Genomic DNA, 20,864 nt, shown 5'->3' with positions numbered 1-20,864 from the left:
TGACTTAGTAAATAAACTTATGCTTTGATTAAAAAATGGCAAATACAATCACACATACTTAAAGAACAAGCAGTAGCACACAACTTGATACCTTATCAAGATCTAAGAAAACTTTAGGTAATCTCTTCATGTTACATCTCAAAAATTCATAAAACAGTATCAAAATAGGAAACGCTCATACCAATTACAAAAAACATATATATCACTTTTGGAGGTTTAGTGCAAGCAAATTAAAAACAACTCTTCTTGCACATTATCTCAAAAAAAAAAAAAAAAAAAAAAAAAAAAAAAAAAAAAAAACCTCCATAAAAACTTGGAATCATTCGACCATATCGATCCTGATCAAGAGCAATTTGTGCAAAGCATATGCAAAAATATGTTTATATATAAAAGGCCCGAAATCACAGAGGGAAGCTTCCAGTGAGACGAATGTGATCCAGTGTTCTTCGTAAACCGTATGTATTAACAGCTGCATTAGCAGCTCTATAACCCCCTCCATATGCTGGTGATGCATCATTAGCTATTTGATGCATGAAAAATTCACCTAACTTGTTCTCGGCCCTTGATTTCCCGCCTTTTTTGGAGACTACTGATGATGACGACGACGATGATGATGTTGATGTTGACGGTGTTTTTTTTAATCCGGGCATGATTTCGGATTCTAACCACATGTATGCAAGCACTTGACATATACCTTCTTCTACATCAGGGTTCATTTTCCTGTAACCTATTTTTAAAAGTAAAAATAAAAAGATTAAAAAGTGATAAAAGTATAAAGAAAGAAAAGATAGAACAACAAAAAGAATTCATAAAATTGCACCTTTGTCCTTTAATTGTAAAGAATAAATAAGTATTTTACAGGAAAAAAATATATAATTTCACTTGATGAAAAATATATAATTTCACTTGTTTATCATTTGATTAATTAAGAGAGCTGATTAATTCAGAGTCTCCATTCAGCATATTTATAAATCTCGTTGTTAGTAAAAGGCTCCATGACTGATTCAGAGATTTCCTTTTAGTGAACCAGAAACACTTTGTTGCTGAACAATTCAGACTTGACTTCTTAATAGAATCATTAAAAGGCTACAAAACAGCCGTTAATGTGTTTCAACTTTTTAAATACATAAGTTGATAAATTATTAACATTTACCTAAAAGGGTATAAATAAAAGTGAAAAAAAAATAAAAGAGAAAAAAAGAAAGAAAAGAAAAAGGTCAAAAAAGTAAACATCTTGTTCTTTAGTTGCAAGCGGTAAAATAGGCATTTTACAAACAATAATAGAATATTAGGCTAATGTGTTACTGCTTTTTATATAAAATATGATTTGTAACTAGCTTAGTGTAAGGGCACAACCTGACCACGTAAGTTACTAAATGTCTCAAAGATTTAAATAATTTAATATGTGAAATATAATTTCGATTCTTGAAAGAAAAATAGTAACTTTTTTAGTTACCTTTAAGACGTAACCAGCCATGCATCAACTCATGTGCAAGAATGGATCCAGTTAGTAACCTGCAACATTTGATTACCTCAAATTTATTTCTATGTGTGTGAAGATAAATTAGTTTAAATAAACAAAACGCGATAAAGGTATCACCTTGGAAGACCATATAAAACAAGAATGGCGCTAACTTCACATCTACGGGTAAGCTTCTGCTGCTGAGTTCTCATTCCAACAAACCGATTGCCACCAATTCTCGGCCTTTTTCGTACCTACAAACAAATAACAAAAATATTATTTGTTGATGCGGAATACGCAAAGTAACAACTAACAAGTACGTTATTTGTAATATAAAGATAACTAGTATAAAAAAAATAATGAATGTATAATTAACATAAAAACGTTATTCATAAAGTAAAAATAATTGACAATAAAATGTTACCTGTAAAATACAAAAGAATTAATCTAGTGATACTATTTGTAAAATAAAAACAATTAATAATCTTTGTAGGATAAAAATATAAAATATAAAACTTTTGACATTAAGTTTATATGTTATATAAAATAAAGAGAATAATTTTAAGAAGCATGATTGAAAAATATTTCTAAAAAACTAAAATAAATAGTAAAAAATAAAAACGTTTAATTTATTTATTGTTTAATATAGAATTAAATAAGTAATATAATTATAAAATAAACAAAATTATGGCGCAACAAAGTCATCAGTAAAAACGGCTATTTTGGGAATTTTCCCGTGGTTAAAAGGCGTACACTTGGTACAGTGAGCTCTTCAGACAAGCATACACCCCTTGTCTCAGGCAAATGATGAAATCCCTGAAAGATAAGATTGTAAAATCAGAGAGTAGCAAAAATATTATTATGTATTGGAAAAGCATAATAAGAACTAATTGAAATTACATTTTTCTCCCTGACAATTGCATCATTAAGAGCGTGGCTTTCAACAAGAAGCATGGGAATTTGTTGATCAAGTTTCATGTTCAATCCCTCATAGTAGTCTTTAATGGAGTGGTAAAGTGGTTGGCAGTCACCGGTATCCATTATCGCAGATTCCATGCATTCCAAGCATATGCTCCTTCCGTCTCCTAAAGAGGTGTACCGAACATTCACCGACTGCATCATGTTAAAAGCATCATATTCATAATTACAAATACTATTTGCATGTAAAAAGTAAGAACGGTTAAATGTAATATTTTCATCACAAAACATTACAATCATAAAGTAATTGAAGTCATTGGAAAAGAGTTGGCGGACCTTTATCTGGACTAGCTAGATAAAGGGAAACATGGTATACAAATGTTACTCCTGTTGGTGTTGGGAACCCCAATGCGCCGTGCGCTGGTGACGGTATGGCGTTGAATTGGGCAATCGTTCCTCTACCAAGATCATATTATGGCATGAAGTGGTGGGCAAGACCAAGAAGTTGACAATTTCAGCTCGCTTGTGTTTCTCATCCCCCATAGTTAGTTCGAATTGTATCTGACCTAGGGGGTGAATAATTTCGTTTGAGACACCCGAGATTGGTGCATTCACAATTTCGAGCCTTGCTTGGTCTGCTGGATCCAACTTCCTGAAACATTGCTCATACATGATGTCCGATTCACTGCCGGTGTCCACCAGGACTTTTGACACCTCATAATGAGCGATGTGTGCAGTGATGACTAGAGGACTGCTGATAGACGGGCCTCCTCTGATTCTTGGGAAGATTACTTGTTGCTCGCGCCAATCCCCTTGGACTTGCGCGTTTCTCTTCCTCGATCCTTGCCCTTGCCTTCCTCCTTCAGCTACACAGATTCTTTTGAATTTTTTACTGGCTGAGGCTCCGTCTGGTTGTTCATTCTCTGGTCTTGGGTTTTTCACCAGGTGAGCCAACTTGCCTGATTTCACATCTCTTTCAATCGCATCCTTCAAATGGTGGCATGCATCGGTGTTGTGCCCTGTGGACTTGTGAAACTCACAATACTTGCCACTGTTTGGTGGTCCCTTATGGAGTAATGGCTTGGGGCTTTTAAACTGGACATTCTCTGTGCTTAACACTTGCGAAGGCGTTTTGGTGAGGGGAGTCCATATTCTTGGTAGAGGTCTGTTAGGCTCTCTGCCGCCTTCCCTCTTGTCACCTTCTCCGCGATTACGAATGTCTTTTTGGGGCTGGGGTGAACTTTGTTGCGCTTGCTTTTCTGCGGGAGAATAACTGGTTTGTTGCAACCTGGACCATACGGAGTTTTGTTTGCCCCTCCTTTCATTGTTGCGTGGTGCTTCTGTTTGATGCCCTCTATCTCTTGCTCTGTCTTGGGCAATTTGTTTTTCATTTCGCGCGAAGACTCGCGATGCTTCCATAAGCTTAGCCCAAGTGGTTGGCATGCCATCTCTGCTCACGAGAGCTCTGCGGAGTTGATCACTGCGCGCACCTTGTATAAAGGCCACGCGCAAGAGTTGTTCAGTGATACCTCCAATTGCAAGAGATTCCTGATTGAAACGAGTTATGTAGTCTTCAATGGTTTCATCATTCCTGCGCACGCAGTGCATGATGTCATCGGGGTCGCGCGTGTGTCTGCGCTGCTGTACAAAGTGAGCCTGGAACTTCTCCAATAGCTCTTCGAACCCATCGATTTGTCCTGTCGGCAAGCTTTCGAACCAGACACGCGCTGCGCCCGTGAGGCAGCGAGCAAACATGTGACACCATGTTGGCATCGTCCAGCTTTCTAGGTTTCCAGTGTTGTAAAAACCTTGTAAGAAATCATCTGGATCTGTTGTACCATCGTACTTGCCTAGACCACTTGGCATCTTGGTTTTGTGTTGAATGGGAGCCTTCGCAATGCGCTCAGTGAATTTTGAATGCTTCACCAAGATGGCTGGCCTATATGGTGTGGTTACGTCCACTTGCCCTTTCGCTTGTGGGTTGTACGGTGTGTATAGATCCATATCAACTTTGGCTCCAGGCGCTATGTTCATGTGCGCGCGAAGCTGTGAACCTCCTGCATGAGTATCTCGCGTCTTCCTCATGCTGTGCACCTCTTCCTCATCACTAACATCAGCGTGTTCGGTGTGAACAGAGTGACCATCTTCCGGCACGCGCGCCCTTTTTGTTGTTCCCTGAATGGTTTGTTTATCAAATGCGAGCCTTTGTGTTAAGTCGGCTAACTTTTTGTGTTTGACCAGCTCATTGTATTTGTCCATTAAACGCCGTTGTTCGTTATGAGCCATTCTTTAGGGTCATTGGTTTCAACTTCCGGACCCATTGGTCCTTTTTGTTTTGCACCGGTCAGATTTTGGAACGTGAGATCGTCTGGAGGAGTTTCAGTCTAGCTATGAGGTGTTGTGATGAAGGGATGGTTACTGGTGGTGCGCGCAGTATCACGCGGCGCCCTCAGAAACTGATGTCCCTCATTAACATCCTCAAGCTCATTATCCTCCAGAACTTGATCGCTGTTTCGAACACCGGAAACCATGGTGAAGATTTTCAGAGAGAACTGATGAGATAGTGGTTTTGTTGCCGTTGTAACAGGTGATGGCGCCAATGAAGAAACGTGGATCGACTTACTAGTATACGATCAACTTTCCTCGGGTATGAGTGTGCTATATCACCGATGGTTTTCTGGAATATGAATTCTTCCACCTACAAAACGAGCAGCACCGTGAACTTACCCCTCAGAAAGGGACAGAGGGGTCCTCTTTGGGGTAACCCTCCGGTGTGAGAATAAGATATTGTAGGAGAAGATAATAATAATCTGAAAGTGAGTAAGGACTTAGAATGTATTTTCTTGCTTACCTCCCCTTGTGGAGGTGGTGTGGTATTTATAGTATTAGGGTTTCCAATGATTGGGCTCAGACCCAATTAGGGCCTTTTTGGCCTCCTCCTATTGCTTCGCGCCACGTGTCCTTAGGACACCTGGTGCTTTTTCATTGATTATTCTCTGACCAAGGTATTTCACCTGACCCATGTGCAATCACGTGGTAGCACATGGGTTTTGCCGAGTTGTCCACCCTTCATTGGCAGCTGTCAACATCAACATATTCTTTATTCCTTAAAGGATACATTCTGGAAGGTTGTCTGATGAGCACAATCATGGTTGTCCTTATCCTGATTTGGATAAGGACGTGGTTGATTATGTGCATGTGTGATATGCGCCTATCCTGGGGATGCGCGAGGTCTTCTCTTTATTCTCACGCGCAGATGTTTCATGCGCAGATGTGATATGCGCAAGCATATGTAATATGCGTGAGCATATGTGATATGCGCCACGCGCAGATGTGATATGCGTGAGCATATATGATGCGTGAGCATATGTGATATGCGCCACACGCAGATGCGCCACGCGCAGATGTAATATGCGTGAGCATATATGATGCGTGAGCATATGTGACGCGTGAGCATATGTGATATGCGCCACGAGCATAGGTTTCGGCTTTGTGTCTTCATGACATCCTGATTTCAAGCCTCTTGTCTATATCTTGTGGGTTGACCCGCTCCGCTCGATGTTAAGGCGGGTGATGCACCTCTTCATGCCTCATGAAAGGTAATATGCTTTTGATTTTATCAAAGTTTCATGAGATTTCTATCCCTATGTTTTTTTCTTGCTTCCATTTTGCATCACATGTTCCCATTTGAGGTAACTTTTGTATTTAATTCGTTTGAAAAACAAAAGTTAAAAACGCAACCAAGATAGACTCGTTCATAAGTAAATGCGTTAAGATTAACATAACAAACAAGTCCATTTAGTTTTCGCCATTAGAAATGTTTATTTTGGAAAATTGCCAAAAAAAAAGGTACAAAGATCCCAAACGTCTTGGTGCGGGATACGAATACTTTCTCTCTCATCAAAAGAGCATGAAATGTTCGGTTTTGACACTAAGAGGAGTAAAAACATAATTTTAATTGTCGAAAAATATAGATATGAAAGTTTTATCTTTTTACAAATTTAGGGACTACAAATATTAGTTCAATTTTGTCAATTTTTCCTTTAATTTTTATATGAATGTAAAATTTGGATTACCCTTGTTGGCAATTTCCCCCTTTTATTTTGTAGAACATATTCTTACACAGAAAGAAAAGAAATGAATAAATAAGTTTGGGTTAAGCTTCTGAGTCACATATTTGATAATGATATAAATGAATCACACTTGAAACTTAATGTCAAAGGATGTTAAGCTTCTGAGTCACAAATTTGATACCATATTTAGTTGATTTAATAAACTAAAAACAAAATCGATAAATTATGTAAATGAGTTTTGCAATAACACTAGACACATTACCTCCAACCGTTCACAACTACAACATCGAGCCGTATTATCATGCTCGTGAGCAGGACAATACCTTTGAGACCAAAGCGGGTGGCATCGGTACTCAATCAGTCCGGCTGCATTTGTGGGAATCTATGAAACCAAACATAATATCACACAATTAATCTATATATTTTTGCACTTAGGGGTTTCATAGTTTAAGCATGGCTTCCTTACATATTGAAAGCAAACTTCGCATTTGGGATGAGTCAAGTCTTTAAAGCAGGACTTATGGTAAGCCTCTTTCCCTGATAAGGAGAACTTGAATCAACAAAAAAACAAATAAGACAGGCATTCAACGGCAACATTTGGCCTTACAAAAGTCAAATGAGAAATAGGTTCAATCGAACAATTGTGTTTACCTCAAGTTCATTGATCGGGTCACCACAAGCACGACAACGAAAACACTCTGGATGAAAAAAGATGCCCATGCATCCCAAATAACTGTTGCAACCAATAAATTGTTTGCAGCCACTACATACTCTGAAAAATTATAAAAGATTAGTCAAAGTCATATTATTTAATTAAAAACATGTTTTCTCTAGGTCCGGGTTATACAAACACCACTAACGCACTATCCAGATACTACTGAGGTGTCATACGGGCCGTATGATAGGGAGAAAATGGTCATACGGGTCGTATATGGACAAATCACATGACATGTATGATGTTTATGACTGTTAAAGAAATGACTGATGTGACCATTGACAAATTCATACGACACGTATGATGTGACAGGCTCCTATGTCCATAATTGATTTGACATCATATAACAATATGACATCAAATAGCCCATGCAATGTTTTTGACTTACATTTCTCATGTGACAACATACAGAGTCATATGATGACCATTTTTCGATGATCATTCTCTTCTATTAGACCATTATTTATAATTACAAAGTAATCTCCTATTTGGAGATATCAAATCAACAATATATGCTAATTGCAAGGTAAATCATATTTTCTAAATATAAGGTCTATTAGAGCATTCTCATTCCCTCCATTAAAATGCCCCCTATCCTTAAAATTTAGAAAAATCAGCCAATAATTCTCTTCATCCCCTTCCCTATCTTTATACCCCAGCTCTAAAATATGGAGATATGCTACAGTAACTCTTCATATATAAAAAGCTACTGTAGCACCCCATCTCAACAAAGTCAGTACTTTCACCCGCCCTCTCATTTCTTTCCCGCTCATATTTCTAGGGTTCATCTACCATCTTTAAGCAAATAGAAGAAATCGAAGCAAATAGAAGGCAATTGATTCCCTTTGAAGAAAATCACCGGCCCTCTCTACTGTCTTCATTCCCTTTGAAGCACCAAAATCAAAGAGTTATTGTTCAAATCGAAGCAATTGTGTTCATCGATACAACCTGCAATAGGTACTTTTCTCTCTTTATCTCTCAATTTCGTTATGTTTTAAAAGGTATCTTAAGATCTATGTAAGAGTCTACAAAATATGCACAACATCAAATTTTTCTTGGATCTGCATATTTTTTTATTTTGGGTTATGGGTCATTTATTGTGGTGCCTTGTTTATAAAGATTTCTAAACGGGCCAGGTAGCATAAAGGTTTCGTGTTTGATAAAGATGGGAAATGGATATTACAAGGATGGAAAGGTATGATATTGTATGCGAGTTCATGTTGGGTACTTGCTTAGAAGCTGAAATAGTCATGTTTTGTCATTGTGTTTGCATTGTTATTTTAATATCTTAGTTTCTTTAAAATTGTGATTAGATGTATAAATTATGTAGTTGGTTTTTTTTTATGGTGTAGTTAAAGTTGTGTTCATGTGGTTTTTTTGGTTGTTGTTTGCCCTCTCTTGCACTAGTTTTTGAATGACTTTGACTGGGATCAGACGAGCACATACACATGTTTAATTATTATGACCTGTGTTATTTGGTAGGAACACAAAGGGGTTGCAGGTCATGACTCATGAACATGTGACATTCGGTACGGTAACCCATTCTAACCGAATAACATTAACGTATTCAATGGATTAGAGTGTTCCCCTGCTTGCACTATCCTCTTAATGAATATGTGGTGCAAGTTGAATTTGTATTAGTCTTACACAATTATTGATTATATTAATTGATATGTGAATGATGGGATCGGAATTGGAGATGTCAAATGTTGTTTTAGTAATAATTTCTTCATCCACCACCTTATGTGTTTGTTGCATTTCAACTTTTTTTTATTTGTCGTTTGTTTTGCAGGTCATAAGCGGAGGTTCATAAATATTCGCTCACAAGTTTCAATCAGTGTTTGTTTTATGGTCTTATCAATTAGTTCTTGACATTCAAATGTATGATATTGAGTTCCCTGGAAATACATATACTATTCTGTTTAAATTATGTGAAATCAAAGTACTAATTTGTCCATTTTACTTAGATTTCCTTTGTGTTTCACTTTTTCTTTTTATTGGCAGGTGAAGAAAGGAATGTGTGCCTCTTCTATCTCAATTTTTGCATATTGAAACTGGAAGAAGGTAAACTTTCTATTTTGAAAAAGAGTTAGTTGTGGTGGTAACCATCCAAAACCGGGTTGAAACATTTAAACATAGGTTCGGGTCAATAATGAGTCAGAAGCTAGATTTAAGAAGCAAAATGCATAGAGTGAAGCAAGTGTTCGAGGCTGCATTGGTTGGAAAAGGAGCATATAGAAAACGAGTATAGGAAAAAGGCAAATGGGTGGATGAAATTAAGCAAAGAAATTAAAGCAGTGTTGAAAAATGATTTACTTGCTTTGTTGTATGTAAGGCAAATGAGTTTGAGCCGAGCTTTGGTTCGTTTAATGTTTAATTCGATTTTTCTAAATATTTAGAAACTTTTTAAAAGAAGAATATAATATGACAAAATAGCAAGTAGTTAATATTGTAAGTGAGTAGAAAGAGAAAAATTAATAAAAAAATAATATATAGATAGATTTAGAGGATAGGATGTGAGGTGTTTTCTAAAATGAAAGGTAAATTTTAAAAAATAGTGATTTTTTGTTAAATTATAGGGATAAAGATGATGGAGGGGATAAGAATGCTCTTAGAATGGCTTCAGTGTACAAAGCTAATTGCCCGTATAATGTTTTTGACTAACAAAGAAATAACTAATATGACTATCAACAAAGTAATAGGATGACCATTTTTCATCCTAACATATGACACGTATGATATGATGGCTCTGGTGCGCAAAGTTGATTTGGCATCACACAACTTGCATGATATAACAGACATGAAGATAAACTATAAGTACCTATATCCCATGGGATTATATTCGGTAGGCATATTTGAAGGGTGCGGTGGATGAAAGTCATCTTGATGTGATTTTTCATGATCTTCATTATTGCTCGGTTGCCACCTGTTTCCTGAAAAACAAACTCAAACTCAAAATGTATGTCGAAAGATAAAAACAAAATTTTTAAAAAATACTAACATCTTACCATTTGGTTTCTTCAAACCTTCGGCCAAAGAAAGTGCAATTGCTTGGTCTAATTCTTCCTTCTCTTTATCACTCCTTGACCGATTACCCTAAACAAATTCTAACATTAACGGTTACGAAAACAAAAATTAAACCAAACAACATACGAGGTAATGAGACCAGTGGCGAAGCTTGGACGTGAACGCCGGGGGGCCGAACTCAAAATGTATAAAAAATGTTATAAACGAGGGGGGGGCGGGCTTAAATTTTTGGTCGAAAACAGGCAAATTTACACTACGCATAAAATATTTCGAACGAAAAACGGCTAAATTTACATTAACGCGCGAAAAAACAGGGGGGCGGGGCCACCCTGGCCCTCATTATACTTCGCCCCTGAATGAGACCATATATAGAGATCGTATTTACCGAAGATCTAACTGGAGCACGCAACACCATACTTCCGTCTCCACTAAACTGAGGCGACGAATTCCCACCATTAACCGACCCACGATTCGACCCGCCTTTCAAAAGCTTACTCATCCATTTCATAAACCGCGACTTCCTCTCCGTGTGTGAAGAAAAAATGTCACCTGATTCAGTCAGTCAGGCATTTCATCACAAATACGAATACAAATACAAATACAAATACAAATACAAATTTACGTACCATTAATACAAGGCTGGGACAGGTGTCTGACGTTCCCGGGAGACGACATGGTGTCGTATGTATAGTGTGGCACACGGGGTTTGAAGAAAGAAAGCGAAAAAGATAATGCTAAAATATCGAAAACCGGAGGCGAAAGGGGGAGGAACAATGGGATGGTGATAAAAAGGTAAAGGAAAAGCATGGGAATCTTGAAAGGTAAGATAGATTCGAATGAAATGAAAGGAGTTCTAGAACAATGGTTATAATTGAAGGTGTGGGTGTGTGATTGGATGATGATCTAAAACCAGTGGGGTTGAAGATAGAGATGGCATCTTCAAGATCTTCTGGGTTTTACATTTGGATAACAACTTTTGAAATTGAAGTTTACCGGCAAAAAGCAACGGTTTATATTTGTTTCATAGGTTTAACGTCTGACTGACTGATTTGATGGCCTTTAGATTTTCAACCAACGGTTGTTACTTCGAGGTGTTCGTAAATCTCTTACGGGTCGACCCGGATTATACAAACGGATGATGACTTGTTTGTTATTACAGTACAACACAAGTTCACAACATAAACCGTTGCATCAGTTTCTTCTCATATTCCAAACTTTACTATGTGTGTGTATGTGAGAGTGGGATAGGTAAGGGTGCAAACGAGCCGAGTCAAGTCCGAGCTCGAGCTCCGCTCGTTTAAGTTACACAGAGTTTGAGCTCCGCTCGTTTCGAATTCTATTTTATCAATTATTTTTATATAATTATAATTATATTTATATATTTTTCTAATATAGTTTTATGTATAAAATAATATGTATTATTTTGTTATTTTTATTTATTTTTTCATAACATCATATATATAATTACTAATTATTAAATATATATTTTAAAAAAATTGTATAAATGACAAGCTCGTTTAGGCTCGTGAGCTGGCTCGAGTTCGATAAGTGAAACTCGGGCTTGGGCTCGTCTATTAAACGAGCTTACTTTTAGGCTCAGGCTCGATCGAGCGAGTCGATCTCGAGTAGCTCGGCTCTTTTGCACCCCTGGTTGGGGGGGGGGGGGGGGGGGGGCTCTCTCATATGTCCCATGCCTGTAGAACCAAATGTGATATGCGGACTTGATGCCCAGAGCAATGAAGTTTGTTGCGTCCTTGTCTGTAGCCTACCACCTCGTTCGGGCGTGGGAGTTGGAGACATAGTTGTTCGTGCTTTTATAACCCAACTTTCCTCTATTTTGTATGATTCATAGGAAAACTATTAGCGTGTTGTCCGCCCTCTGTCTGGCACGCCACGTCCCCACAACCATCTCTCCTTTCCGCATCTTTCCCTTCCTCTTCTCCCTCCATTCTCATAGTCATCGTTCGAAGCCGTCTAAACTATAGGACCCTACAGTGCTCTCTCTTGTCCAGGTAGATACAGACAACAGAAAAAACAACCATTGTAGATACTCTTACAACTAAATGCATGCTTTGTTATTTAAACCCACATTAAATTCAAGGGGTCAGAAAGTGCCTACGAGCATGACATTGAATTCTAATGCTACCAGCATGACAATTATATGCTTTATTGACATTTTGATGTCTTTAACGGTCGTCCACGCTTAAGGTAAAAATTCGTAATTTTTGCGTAGAGAAACATTCAGATGTTACCATATTTGTTTATTTTTATTTTTGCAAGGAATTTCAAATAACGAAATCAACAATTATGCTTCTTTATTGAATCGCATGTTAAACTAGAAATTTATTGTTCTATATATGTAAACTAAAGTGTAATTCGTTTATCTATACATTTATTGAATAAATAAAACATTACATATAAACTAAATATAAAGATCAAAAACACCTCTAAACTATTTTGAAATATACTATTCATTCCATGTAAATATTAAAGGGAAGAAAGTTCCACGCTATAGCCATGAACAAATTTTTATGAATGTCACACTGCACAAATAAATACAGTCTCTTGTTTAAGAATGATACATATTAATTGAAGAAACACTAACCAGACCCCGGGCAGATTACGGGTAACCTGGGGGTTAGATAGATGTTTCCCACGAGGGGTTAGACCCAGGGAAGATGGTTCTTCTGATAACCTGCAAAACAGACACCGTGAGCTCATCACTGAGAAGGGGGGGGTTCCTCCTTGTGACCACCCTCCGGCGTGAGAATCAGACTAGATTGCTCTTTCAATATAAATGTATATTAAGAGATTGCTAGAGCAGATATCAGGTATAATATGATGATAATATGATAAGATGAGATGGTCATACCATTTGTGGTATTTATAGCCGAAGGTAAGTTTCCAAGGAGGTGTGGCCGGCTGCAACAGTGTTCCTGTTCCACCAACAGTGGCCTACGCACGTGCCCTGCTGGTAGTTGGTGGGTAGGCAGCGGCTGATAGCGACCAGGCCTGCTGTGTACTATTCCTTTTCCACCAACTGCCGGCTATGCACGTGGTTTGGCAGTAGTTGGTGAGTAGGCAGCGGCTAATAGAGACATACAGTACAGGAGCATGCTGCTCGCCATACTGTTGTCAATAAGCTGTCGTATCTTTAGTCAGATCTTTTTCCCATACCTCGTCAGGTACAGTACAGAAGATCTTCCCGTATCGTACGGACTGGCTTATTTGGGCGGGAGTATTCCCCCTCCCGCCCTTGTGCGGGATTGTTCCCGGCTTTGCTCATTCCTTCAGGTGACACTAAATGATTGAGAGCTAAGTGCCTTGTGCGTGTAGCCTTGCTGCGCGGGTGGCCTTCCCTGATGGCTTGTATCCGAGGCTGCGGGAACAGGCGGAGTCCTTCACCATTGGGAGGCATTTCCTACGGGAACAGCTTGCGTACTGCGCGTAAGGACGTCACGTCTCTGAGCATGGTGGGTCCTGCGGATCCAGTTGGTTTCTGCGCAGACGTCCCTCTTCAAGGTAAGTCTTGCGATCCTACTGGGCTCTGCTGGGACCTACCTCTTCAAGTCCCCCCAGTCCAATGTTCTTCTCATGAGTGTTTAATAAAGTGATGTGAACTTTTGGACTTAAGCAAAGGGTTTTGAAAAGGGTTTTTTAAGGTTTTCCATGTGGATACTTCCCGCGGAAGTCCTTGTCACTTGCAGAAGTTCCCGAGTTTCCTGCTTGATCTTTGGGTATAATGCGGGTAGGCTGTAACCTCCTCGCAAGTCAGGAGCGTTGAGTCCCACTTGTGTGGATTCTCCATGAGGTTTTGGTAGTTTTGAACATAGTGATCAATTATGTTAAAACCACCAATTCTATCCTGGAGCTTCAAACAACGTAGTTCTCGACGTTCCCGCTATGCGGGGATGTTATTTCCGTTTCCGCAAGCATTGCCCAAAAGATCCTTCTTGGTTTCAATTCCCAGCGGAGCGCTAGGTATGTGAAGGGTTTTGCCTTAACACTGTATCCGCGCTCGTCTTATGGTTACTTTACTTCCAAGGTATTCCTGGCGTCAATTCCCTGCGGGTGCTAGGTATGTGAAGGGTTTTGCCTTTACACTGTACCCGCACCCGTCTTATAGTTACTTGGTTGTCGAGGTATACTTGGCTTCAATTCCCTGCGGGTGCTAGGTATGTGAAGGGTTTTGCCTTAACACTGTACCCGCATCCGTCTTACGGTTACTTATTTGCCAAGGTTTTCTTGGCTTCAATTCCCTGTGGGTGCTAGGTATGTGAAGGGTTTTGCCTTAACACTGTACCCGCATCCGTCTTACAGTTACTTGTTTGCCAAGGAATACTTGGCTTCAATTCCCTGCGGGTGCTAGGTATGTGAAGGGTTTTGCCTTAACACTGTACCCGCATCCGTCTTACGGTTACTTGTTTGCCAAGGTTTTCTTGGCTTCAATTCCCTGCGGGTGCTAGGTATGTGAAGGGTTTTGCCTTAACACTGTACCCGCATCCGTCTTACGGTTACTTGTTTGCCAAGGTAAGGGGTTTTTTCCCGCTTACTTTTGAATCTTTTTGAATTTTGAAATTCGAAGAGTTGGTGAAAGGATAAGAACAGTCAAAACCTCTGAAACGTCGTGCGACGGTTTCTTCGACTGTGTCAGGACGTGCAGGAAGTTATGGTGACGTGACAGTACATGGTCATTCCAGACGCTTTTTCAGGCGCGTGGGCACAATTTTTCGGGCGCGTGGCCGCGAAATTAATGGTACGCGTCCTGTCAATAGCTGTTGCCAGCTTGCTTTTTGCCACGTGTCATAGTTTCATTGCACCTTTGTTTTCTCTCTCTTTCGCATTAATTTCATCGCATTAATTGCGATTAGTATATAAAGGGGGAGAGGGTTCTTTGTAATCCACACTTTCACTCTTCTCTTCATCTTCTAAGCGATTTCCGGCGAATACTCACCTTTTCAGGCAAGCATTCTCCCGAAATCGTTTTCTTCTTCTTTTACAAGATGTCTCGTGATCTCGAATCTACAGCTGATGACAAGAGTACTGCTGGCGAGTGCCAGTGTGCTCTGCCTGGCGATCTGTATCGGTACGTCGTCAGGAAGTTCATGCTCGAGTCTCTCGAGCCTGAGTTTCCTGAACCCCATCAGACGGTGTACGATGCCCCCAGAGGCAAGATCGGGGTTTATGCTGCATTCTTTGTTTATGGGAATCTTAGGTTCCCATTGACAAAGTTTGTTTACCGTGTCCTTGAGAGGCACGGTGTTCATTTGACCGAGTTGAACCCATGGCGATCGCCAAGATTCGCCACTTCGAGTGGGTGTGCCGGATTTTGGGCATTGAGCCCTATGTTGACCGCCTGATGACCTTCTACACTTGGAGGTGCATCCAGGGGTGGTACACATTGATAACCCGGATCAAGGGTTTGAAGATTTGCGCAACCGAGCGCAGTCTTCGTTCGTGGAAGAGGGAGTTCTTCTACCTCTCCGCTCGCGCCATCCCCCTTGCCATGAAATTTAAGAACGGGCAAGTACTTCCCAGCCTTCACGCCTCCAACTACGAGGAGGCGGAATGGTTTTCGAAGATATCCCGAGTCTAATCTCCGGTTTACCGGTTTGCGGAGTCCGGGATGGTGATGCTGGGGATGAGCCGGGTGTGGAAGGCTGCGGATGCGCATAAGATCCCAATCGTCCTCGAATACGGTTCCAACTCTGTTCCTTACGGTATGCTTTGTTTCTTTTTGTTGATTTTGAATTTCTTCTAACTTCTTTCCTGTTTATTTCAGAGGGGAACGACTTGCAGTCGCTCCTGAACCCGCGGGAGGCTGACGGTCCCGCTCGGATGGGTACTCGCGCTCTAGACGAGAACGAGTTGCCCATCCTAGAACAAACGGCGGATCGGTTCGTGGAGGTCTATCCGCTAGGCCATGAGATCCTTAGCGCCCGTCGGCCAGGTAAGGCGCTATTCGACCCTCGACCCCTCAATGTTGAAACCTCTGCTGGAATTCCTCTAATCGTATGTTCTGATGAGGAATCCGCAGATGGTCCTCCGTTGGTGCGGAAGAAGAAGGCTGCCGGCGGGAAGGGGAAGGAGAAGGTGGCCTCCACTGCCGATCCAGCGCCTCGGTCTGATTCGGAGACCGAGAGCGAAGAGGTGGCGGGGAATCCCGGTGGTGATAAGACCACCGCTCCGGAGGTTGCGACTGTCACCTCCGGAGAGCCCAAGAAGACGACGGTGAGCGGCGCAAAGAGGCCGGCTCCATCGGGTTCGTCCCCGCCTCTCCGTACCTTTAGGCTCAAGAAAACCCGTAAGTACAACTTCCTTTAGCTTTTATCTTCATAGCTTAATATCATTTAACACTTATCTTCTTTACGCAGGCGTGGATGTTGACGCATTCCAGGGTGGAGTGCAGAGTACCTCTCCGCCAATGACGGTAGGCTTGGTCAGCCTACCTGAGGCGTCGACCCTGGCGCCTGCGCCTGCTTCCGCTGGTTCAGTTGCTCACTCCTTTGAGCCGACTGTTCCAGCTGTGATGACGTCACCGCCGGCTGTGAGTGCTATTTTTACAGCATCCTTCACCGAGCCGGCGGTTACTATTGCTGCGGATTCCGCGGCGGCGACCGCGGCGGCTGCTACCATGCCCCCGTCATCGGCAACGACAGCCGATCCATCAGGTACGCATGGGGCTTCTCGCCAATCTCTGCCACCTTCCCATCTGCCCGACCTCTTGGATGGATTTCCCTTGGGTTCAGGTGATGGGTTCGGCGGCTATCGGCCTGTTATTGACCCTACAGGTGCGTAGGGTTCTTTTGGCCCTTTTCATATTTTTCAATCATCTTTTCCTAACTGCTCTTTGTTTTTTGCAGTGTCGGATTCCAATGAAGTGTATGTTCCACGATGGAACATTCGCCGAGGAACAACCCTTCGCACCCCTGTGGAGTGCGTGGAATGGGCTCGTCACGCTGCTCCCAGTGGTGCGTTGGGGGAAGCCATGGCTAGCTACCTGGAGGGTAGGCTAACCAATGAGCTTCGGGTTCTCCTGGCCCGGATGCAGCCGCGCGTCGAGCTGCTTTGTCGTGAAAACGACAAGTTAAAAGCAGCTCGCCTTAAAGAGGTGGCTCAGGCGCGGGCTGTCCGGGAGGAGAACCAAAGGCTTTCCGCCGTAGCTGCGGAAAAGGAGAAGGCCTTCAAGGCCCTCGAGGTTGAAGTTCAGGCACGACTCGAGGCCCGTTCCAAGGCTGCCCAAGCTGTTAATGAACAGCTTCGGCTGGCTAAGGAAACTGCAAGGAACGCAACCGAGAGGGCCACCAAGGCTGAAGCTGTTGCTGAGCCTCTACGCGTGGAGAATGAAGAACTTAAAGCCAAATTAGAGGCTCTCCAGCAGGCTCATGATGCCTTGGCGATGGAAGACGCCAAAAGCTCCAAGAAATCCTGGACCAGAGGGGGGTGCTTGACCATGCTGAGCGTAAGCTAAAGGGCGTCGAAGAGGCTGCGGCTAAAGAAGTGTTGCTTGCCAACCTCAACAAGAGTGAAGCCGATCGCGCCCGTAACGAAGCTCAAGCTGCCCTCCAAGAAGCCCTGGTTGCCAAGGAATGGCTTCTTCGAGAAGCGTTGTCTCAGGTAAGCTTTTCTTGTCTTTACGCTTTTCTTTGTAAATAGAAAAGGTTTTGACACTTGTATATTTTATTTTGTAGGTTGTGCATCGAGTCTTCGCTGAGACGTCGTATGACGATGCTATGAGCGCAGCCCTCAACGCTTCTCACGAGGATGGGGAAAAGGTCGGCTTCCTGCTTGGTCTAGGGTTCGTTGAGAAAGGCATCCCGCCTTCCAACTTCCCTTTGTATAATGTTGATACTGAAGCTGTTTACGACCAAGCAGTGAATCAGTACGCCGCCTTCCCGCATCCGGTGGTGGAGAAGGTGAATGAAGTTGCTGCTGCTGATGATGGGCTAGCTATCCTTAAAGCTTTCCTTGAACTGCCACGCTCTACTGACGGTGCTGGTCCAAGTGGAAGTGGCCCTGAAGCCTGATCCTGAAGATCCCTTCCCACTGCTAGGATAGATTTAGCTTGTATAGATTTATTTTCTTGTAGGCGGGTAGTTACCCGGCCATTCTTGTAATGAATATTTATGAAATATAAATCTTTTTGCGGGTAAGACCGCTACTTTCGTTGGGTTCCTTGCTTTGTAAACGTTATATGACTTGCATACTTTAGTTTAAATTAGCAATTTTCCAAGTGTAGAATAAGTTAAACCTTTGAACGTGGTAGATAATAGGTTGAAGTTTTGCTTCCTCTTTCGTGATTGTGCGGGTAGGACCGTCACTTGCACTTAGTAGGATGGCTAAACTTTACCTGCATCTAACCTGCGTGTAGGTTTTCCTCATCTTTTCTGAGGATAAGTTAACCTTTGAACGTGGTAGATAATAGGTGTGAAGTTTTGCTTCCTCTTTCGTGATTGTGCGGGTAGGACCGTCACTTGCACTTGGTAGGATGGCTAAACTTTACCTACGTCTGACCTGCGTTTAGGTTTTCCTCATCTTTTTTGAAATTTCTAAGTGTTTAGGATAAGTTTACCTTTGAACGTGGTAGATAATAGGTTGAAGTTTTGCTTCCTCTTTCGTGATTGTGCGGGTAGGACCGTCACTTGCACTTAGTAGGATGGCTAAACTTTAACCTACATCCGACCTGCGTGTAGGTTTTCCTCATCCTTTTGTTAGAAATTCTCTGTTTTAAATAACCGTTCGACGCGCGGTTGTTAATAGGTTAGTGTTCAGTTTCTTCTCATGATTCATGCGGATAGACCGGCACATCCATTTAGTGGGATAACTGAACTTTTCCCCTTCAACTGACCTGCGTGAAGGTTTGTCGTTTTTTGGGTTTATGCGGGTTTTGCCGCCTTCCCCACGCAACGACTTTCCACGTATTTATGCGGTGAAAACCGGCATATCCGTGTTGAATAAATTAACCGTTCGACGCGCGGTTGTTAATAGGTTAGTGTTCAGTTTCCTCTCATGATTCATGCGGATAGACCGGCACTTTCATTTAGTGGGATAACTGAACTTTTCCCCTTCAACTGACTTGCGTGAAGGTTTGTCGTTTTTTGGGTTTATGCGGGTTTTGCCGCCTTCCCCATGCAACGACTCACTTATGTATGCGGTGAAAACCGGCATCAGTGTTGATAGTTCATAAAGTATAAATGTAAAATCATCAGCGTCGATGTTTTAAGGAGAATCATTTCCATTAGAAGTGGCTCTTGGCCTTTTCTTTACAAATTTGGAATTGATTTACATGCAAACTGTGTAATTGAGCTCCCTTCCATGTTGGGATGGGAGTGCCATCGAGCCGATACGCACCTGGTTCGGGATCTCGTTCTTTACGCAGCATGTAGTCTCCACATTGAAGCTGGAATTTTTATTCGTGTTTTCCCCAGCTGGGGTTCTACACGCATCAGCCTGCTCAGCGTTCATTGCGCCACGAGGTGCGCGAGCGTCCCATCTCTGACGAATGCCTCGACCATGTCCTTTACGTCTATGCATTCTTCGGTGTTGTGGCCTTTTGTCCTGTGAAAGTCACAGTATTTACTCCGATCAGCATTGTGACGATGTCGGATTATTTGAGGCTTTGGCCATGGGAGCTCCTCAGTAGCGAATATCTCGGTGACGCTTTTGGTGAGCGGCGTCCATCTGGAGTTCTTATTTGTATGTACATTATCCCTTCCGCCTAACCGATGTTGCAAGCCGGATGAGGTGTCAAAGTTTACCCTTGACTGCCAAATGCCTAGATTCCGCTTTTTGTTTAATCGGGCGGTAAGGACGTTGTCTTCTCTTGTTTTCTGGGTGTAGAGGTTTGTGCTCTGTGGGAGATCTCTACCCAGTTGCTTCTCCGTTTCCGCAAAGCGTTTAGCTGCTGTCCTGATGGCATCCCATGTGGATGGCATGCCATCTTTACCCGTTAAGGTGCGGATGAGCTCTGGGTCGTTCGAACCCTGGATAAAGGCAGCGCGAACAAGATCTTCGCTAATGTTACCCAGACTTAGCTTCTTCGAGTTGAAGCGAGTGATGAAGTCTAGCAAAGATTCATCTTTTTCTCGAATGCACTTAAGGATTGTCCATTGCTCCTCGGTATACTTTCTTTGCTGGCTGAAGTGTTGGCTAAACTTCTGTTGGAAGTCAGCCCAGTCGTAGATGTGGTTGACCGGTAGACGATCGAACCACGCTCTAGCAGCCCCGACCAGCGTCATTTGGAACATGTAACACCACGTAGGTTCCGTCCAACTACTGACGGTTGCCCCCGCTATGAATCTGTTCAAATGATCATCTGGGTCGGATATACCATCATATGTGCCTATGCTGGACATTTGTTTGGCACTTTTTGGGGCAATTGCTTCTGCAATGTCCCTTGCAAATTTGGACGTTCCTGCATTTGCAACATTTGGTCTGAATGTTTTGGAGAAGTCACGTGGATTTCCACCTGTGTTTTTTGGTTTGAAGGCTTCTCCAAAATGCCTTCTCGGTTGGGAGTCCGTTTCCTTACGCTTCCCTTTTGCCCTATGGCGAGGGTTCGCGTCTGAGTCGGACTCTGAGTCATCGTCCAGGTATTCTTCGAATTCGTCAGCCTGTTGGACGGAACGCAAGCGTTCGTCCAACTCAGCTTGGAATTCCCTCTGACGTG

The 20,864-nt window shown here is 42.0% G+C and overlaps 1 protein-coding gene across 1 annotated transcript; it reads right to left on the bottom strand.

Moving 5' to 3' along the window:
* Positions 1 to 348: 348 nt before the first annotated feature.
* LOC143540154 (protein DA1-related 2-like) lies at positions 349 to 10,940 on the bottom strand. Its single transcript, XM_077033294.1, has 12 exons — positions 10,822 to 10,940; positions 10,581 to 10,744; positions 10,177 to 10,264; positions 9,990 to 10,101; positions 7,105 to 7,225; positions 6,920 to 7,003; positions 6,716 to 6,835; positions 2,363 to 2,575; positions 2,216 to 2,278; positions 1,601 to 1,716; positions 1,457 to 1,515; positions 349 to 727 (listed from the first exon to the last, which is right to left on the bottom strand). Exons 1-12 carry the CDS (start codon positions 10,868 to 10,870, stop codon positions 402 to 404), a joined length of 1,515 nt encoding a protein of 504 aa, XP_076889409.1. The 5' UTR covers positions 10,871 to 10,940; the 3' UTR covers positions 349 to 401.
* Positions 10,941 to 20,864: the final 9,924 nt, after the last annotated feature.

Source organism: Bidens hawaiensis, unplaced genomic scaffold (genome assembly GCF_021521415.1).
Source record: "Bidens hawaiensis isolate Kalapana, Puna unplaced genomic scaffold, B.hawaiensis_p1.1 tig00012179_1, whole genome shotgun sequence".
Taxonomy (NCBI): domain Eukaryota; kingdom Viridiplantae; phylum Streptophyta; class Magnoliopsida; order Asterales; family Asteraceae; genus Bidens; species Bidens hawaiensis.
The sequence above is the reverse complement of the archived record's forward strand: the minus strand, read 5'-3'. Positions and strand labels throughout refer to the sequence as shown.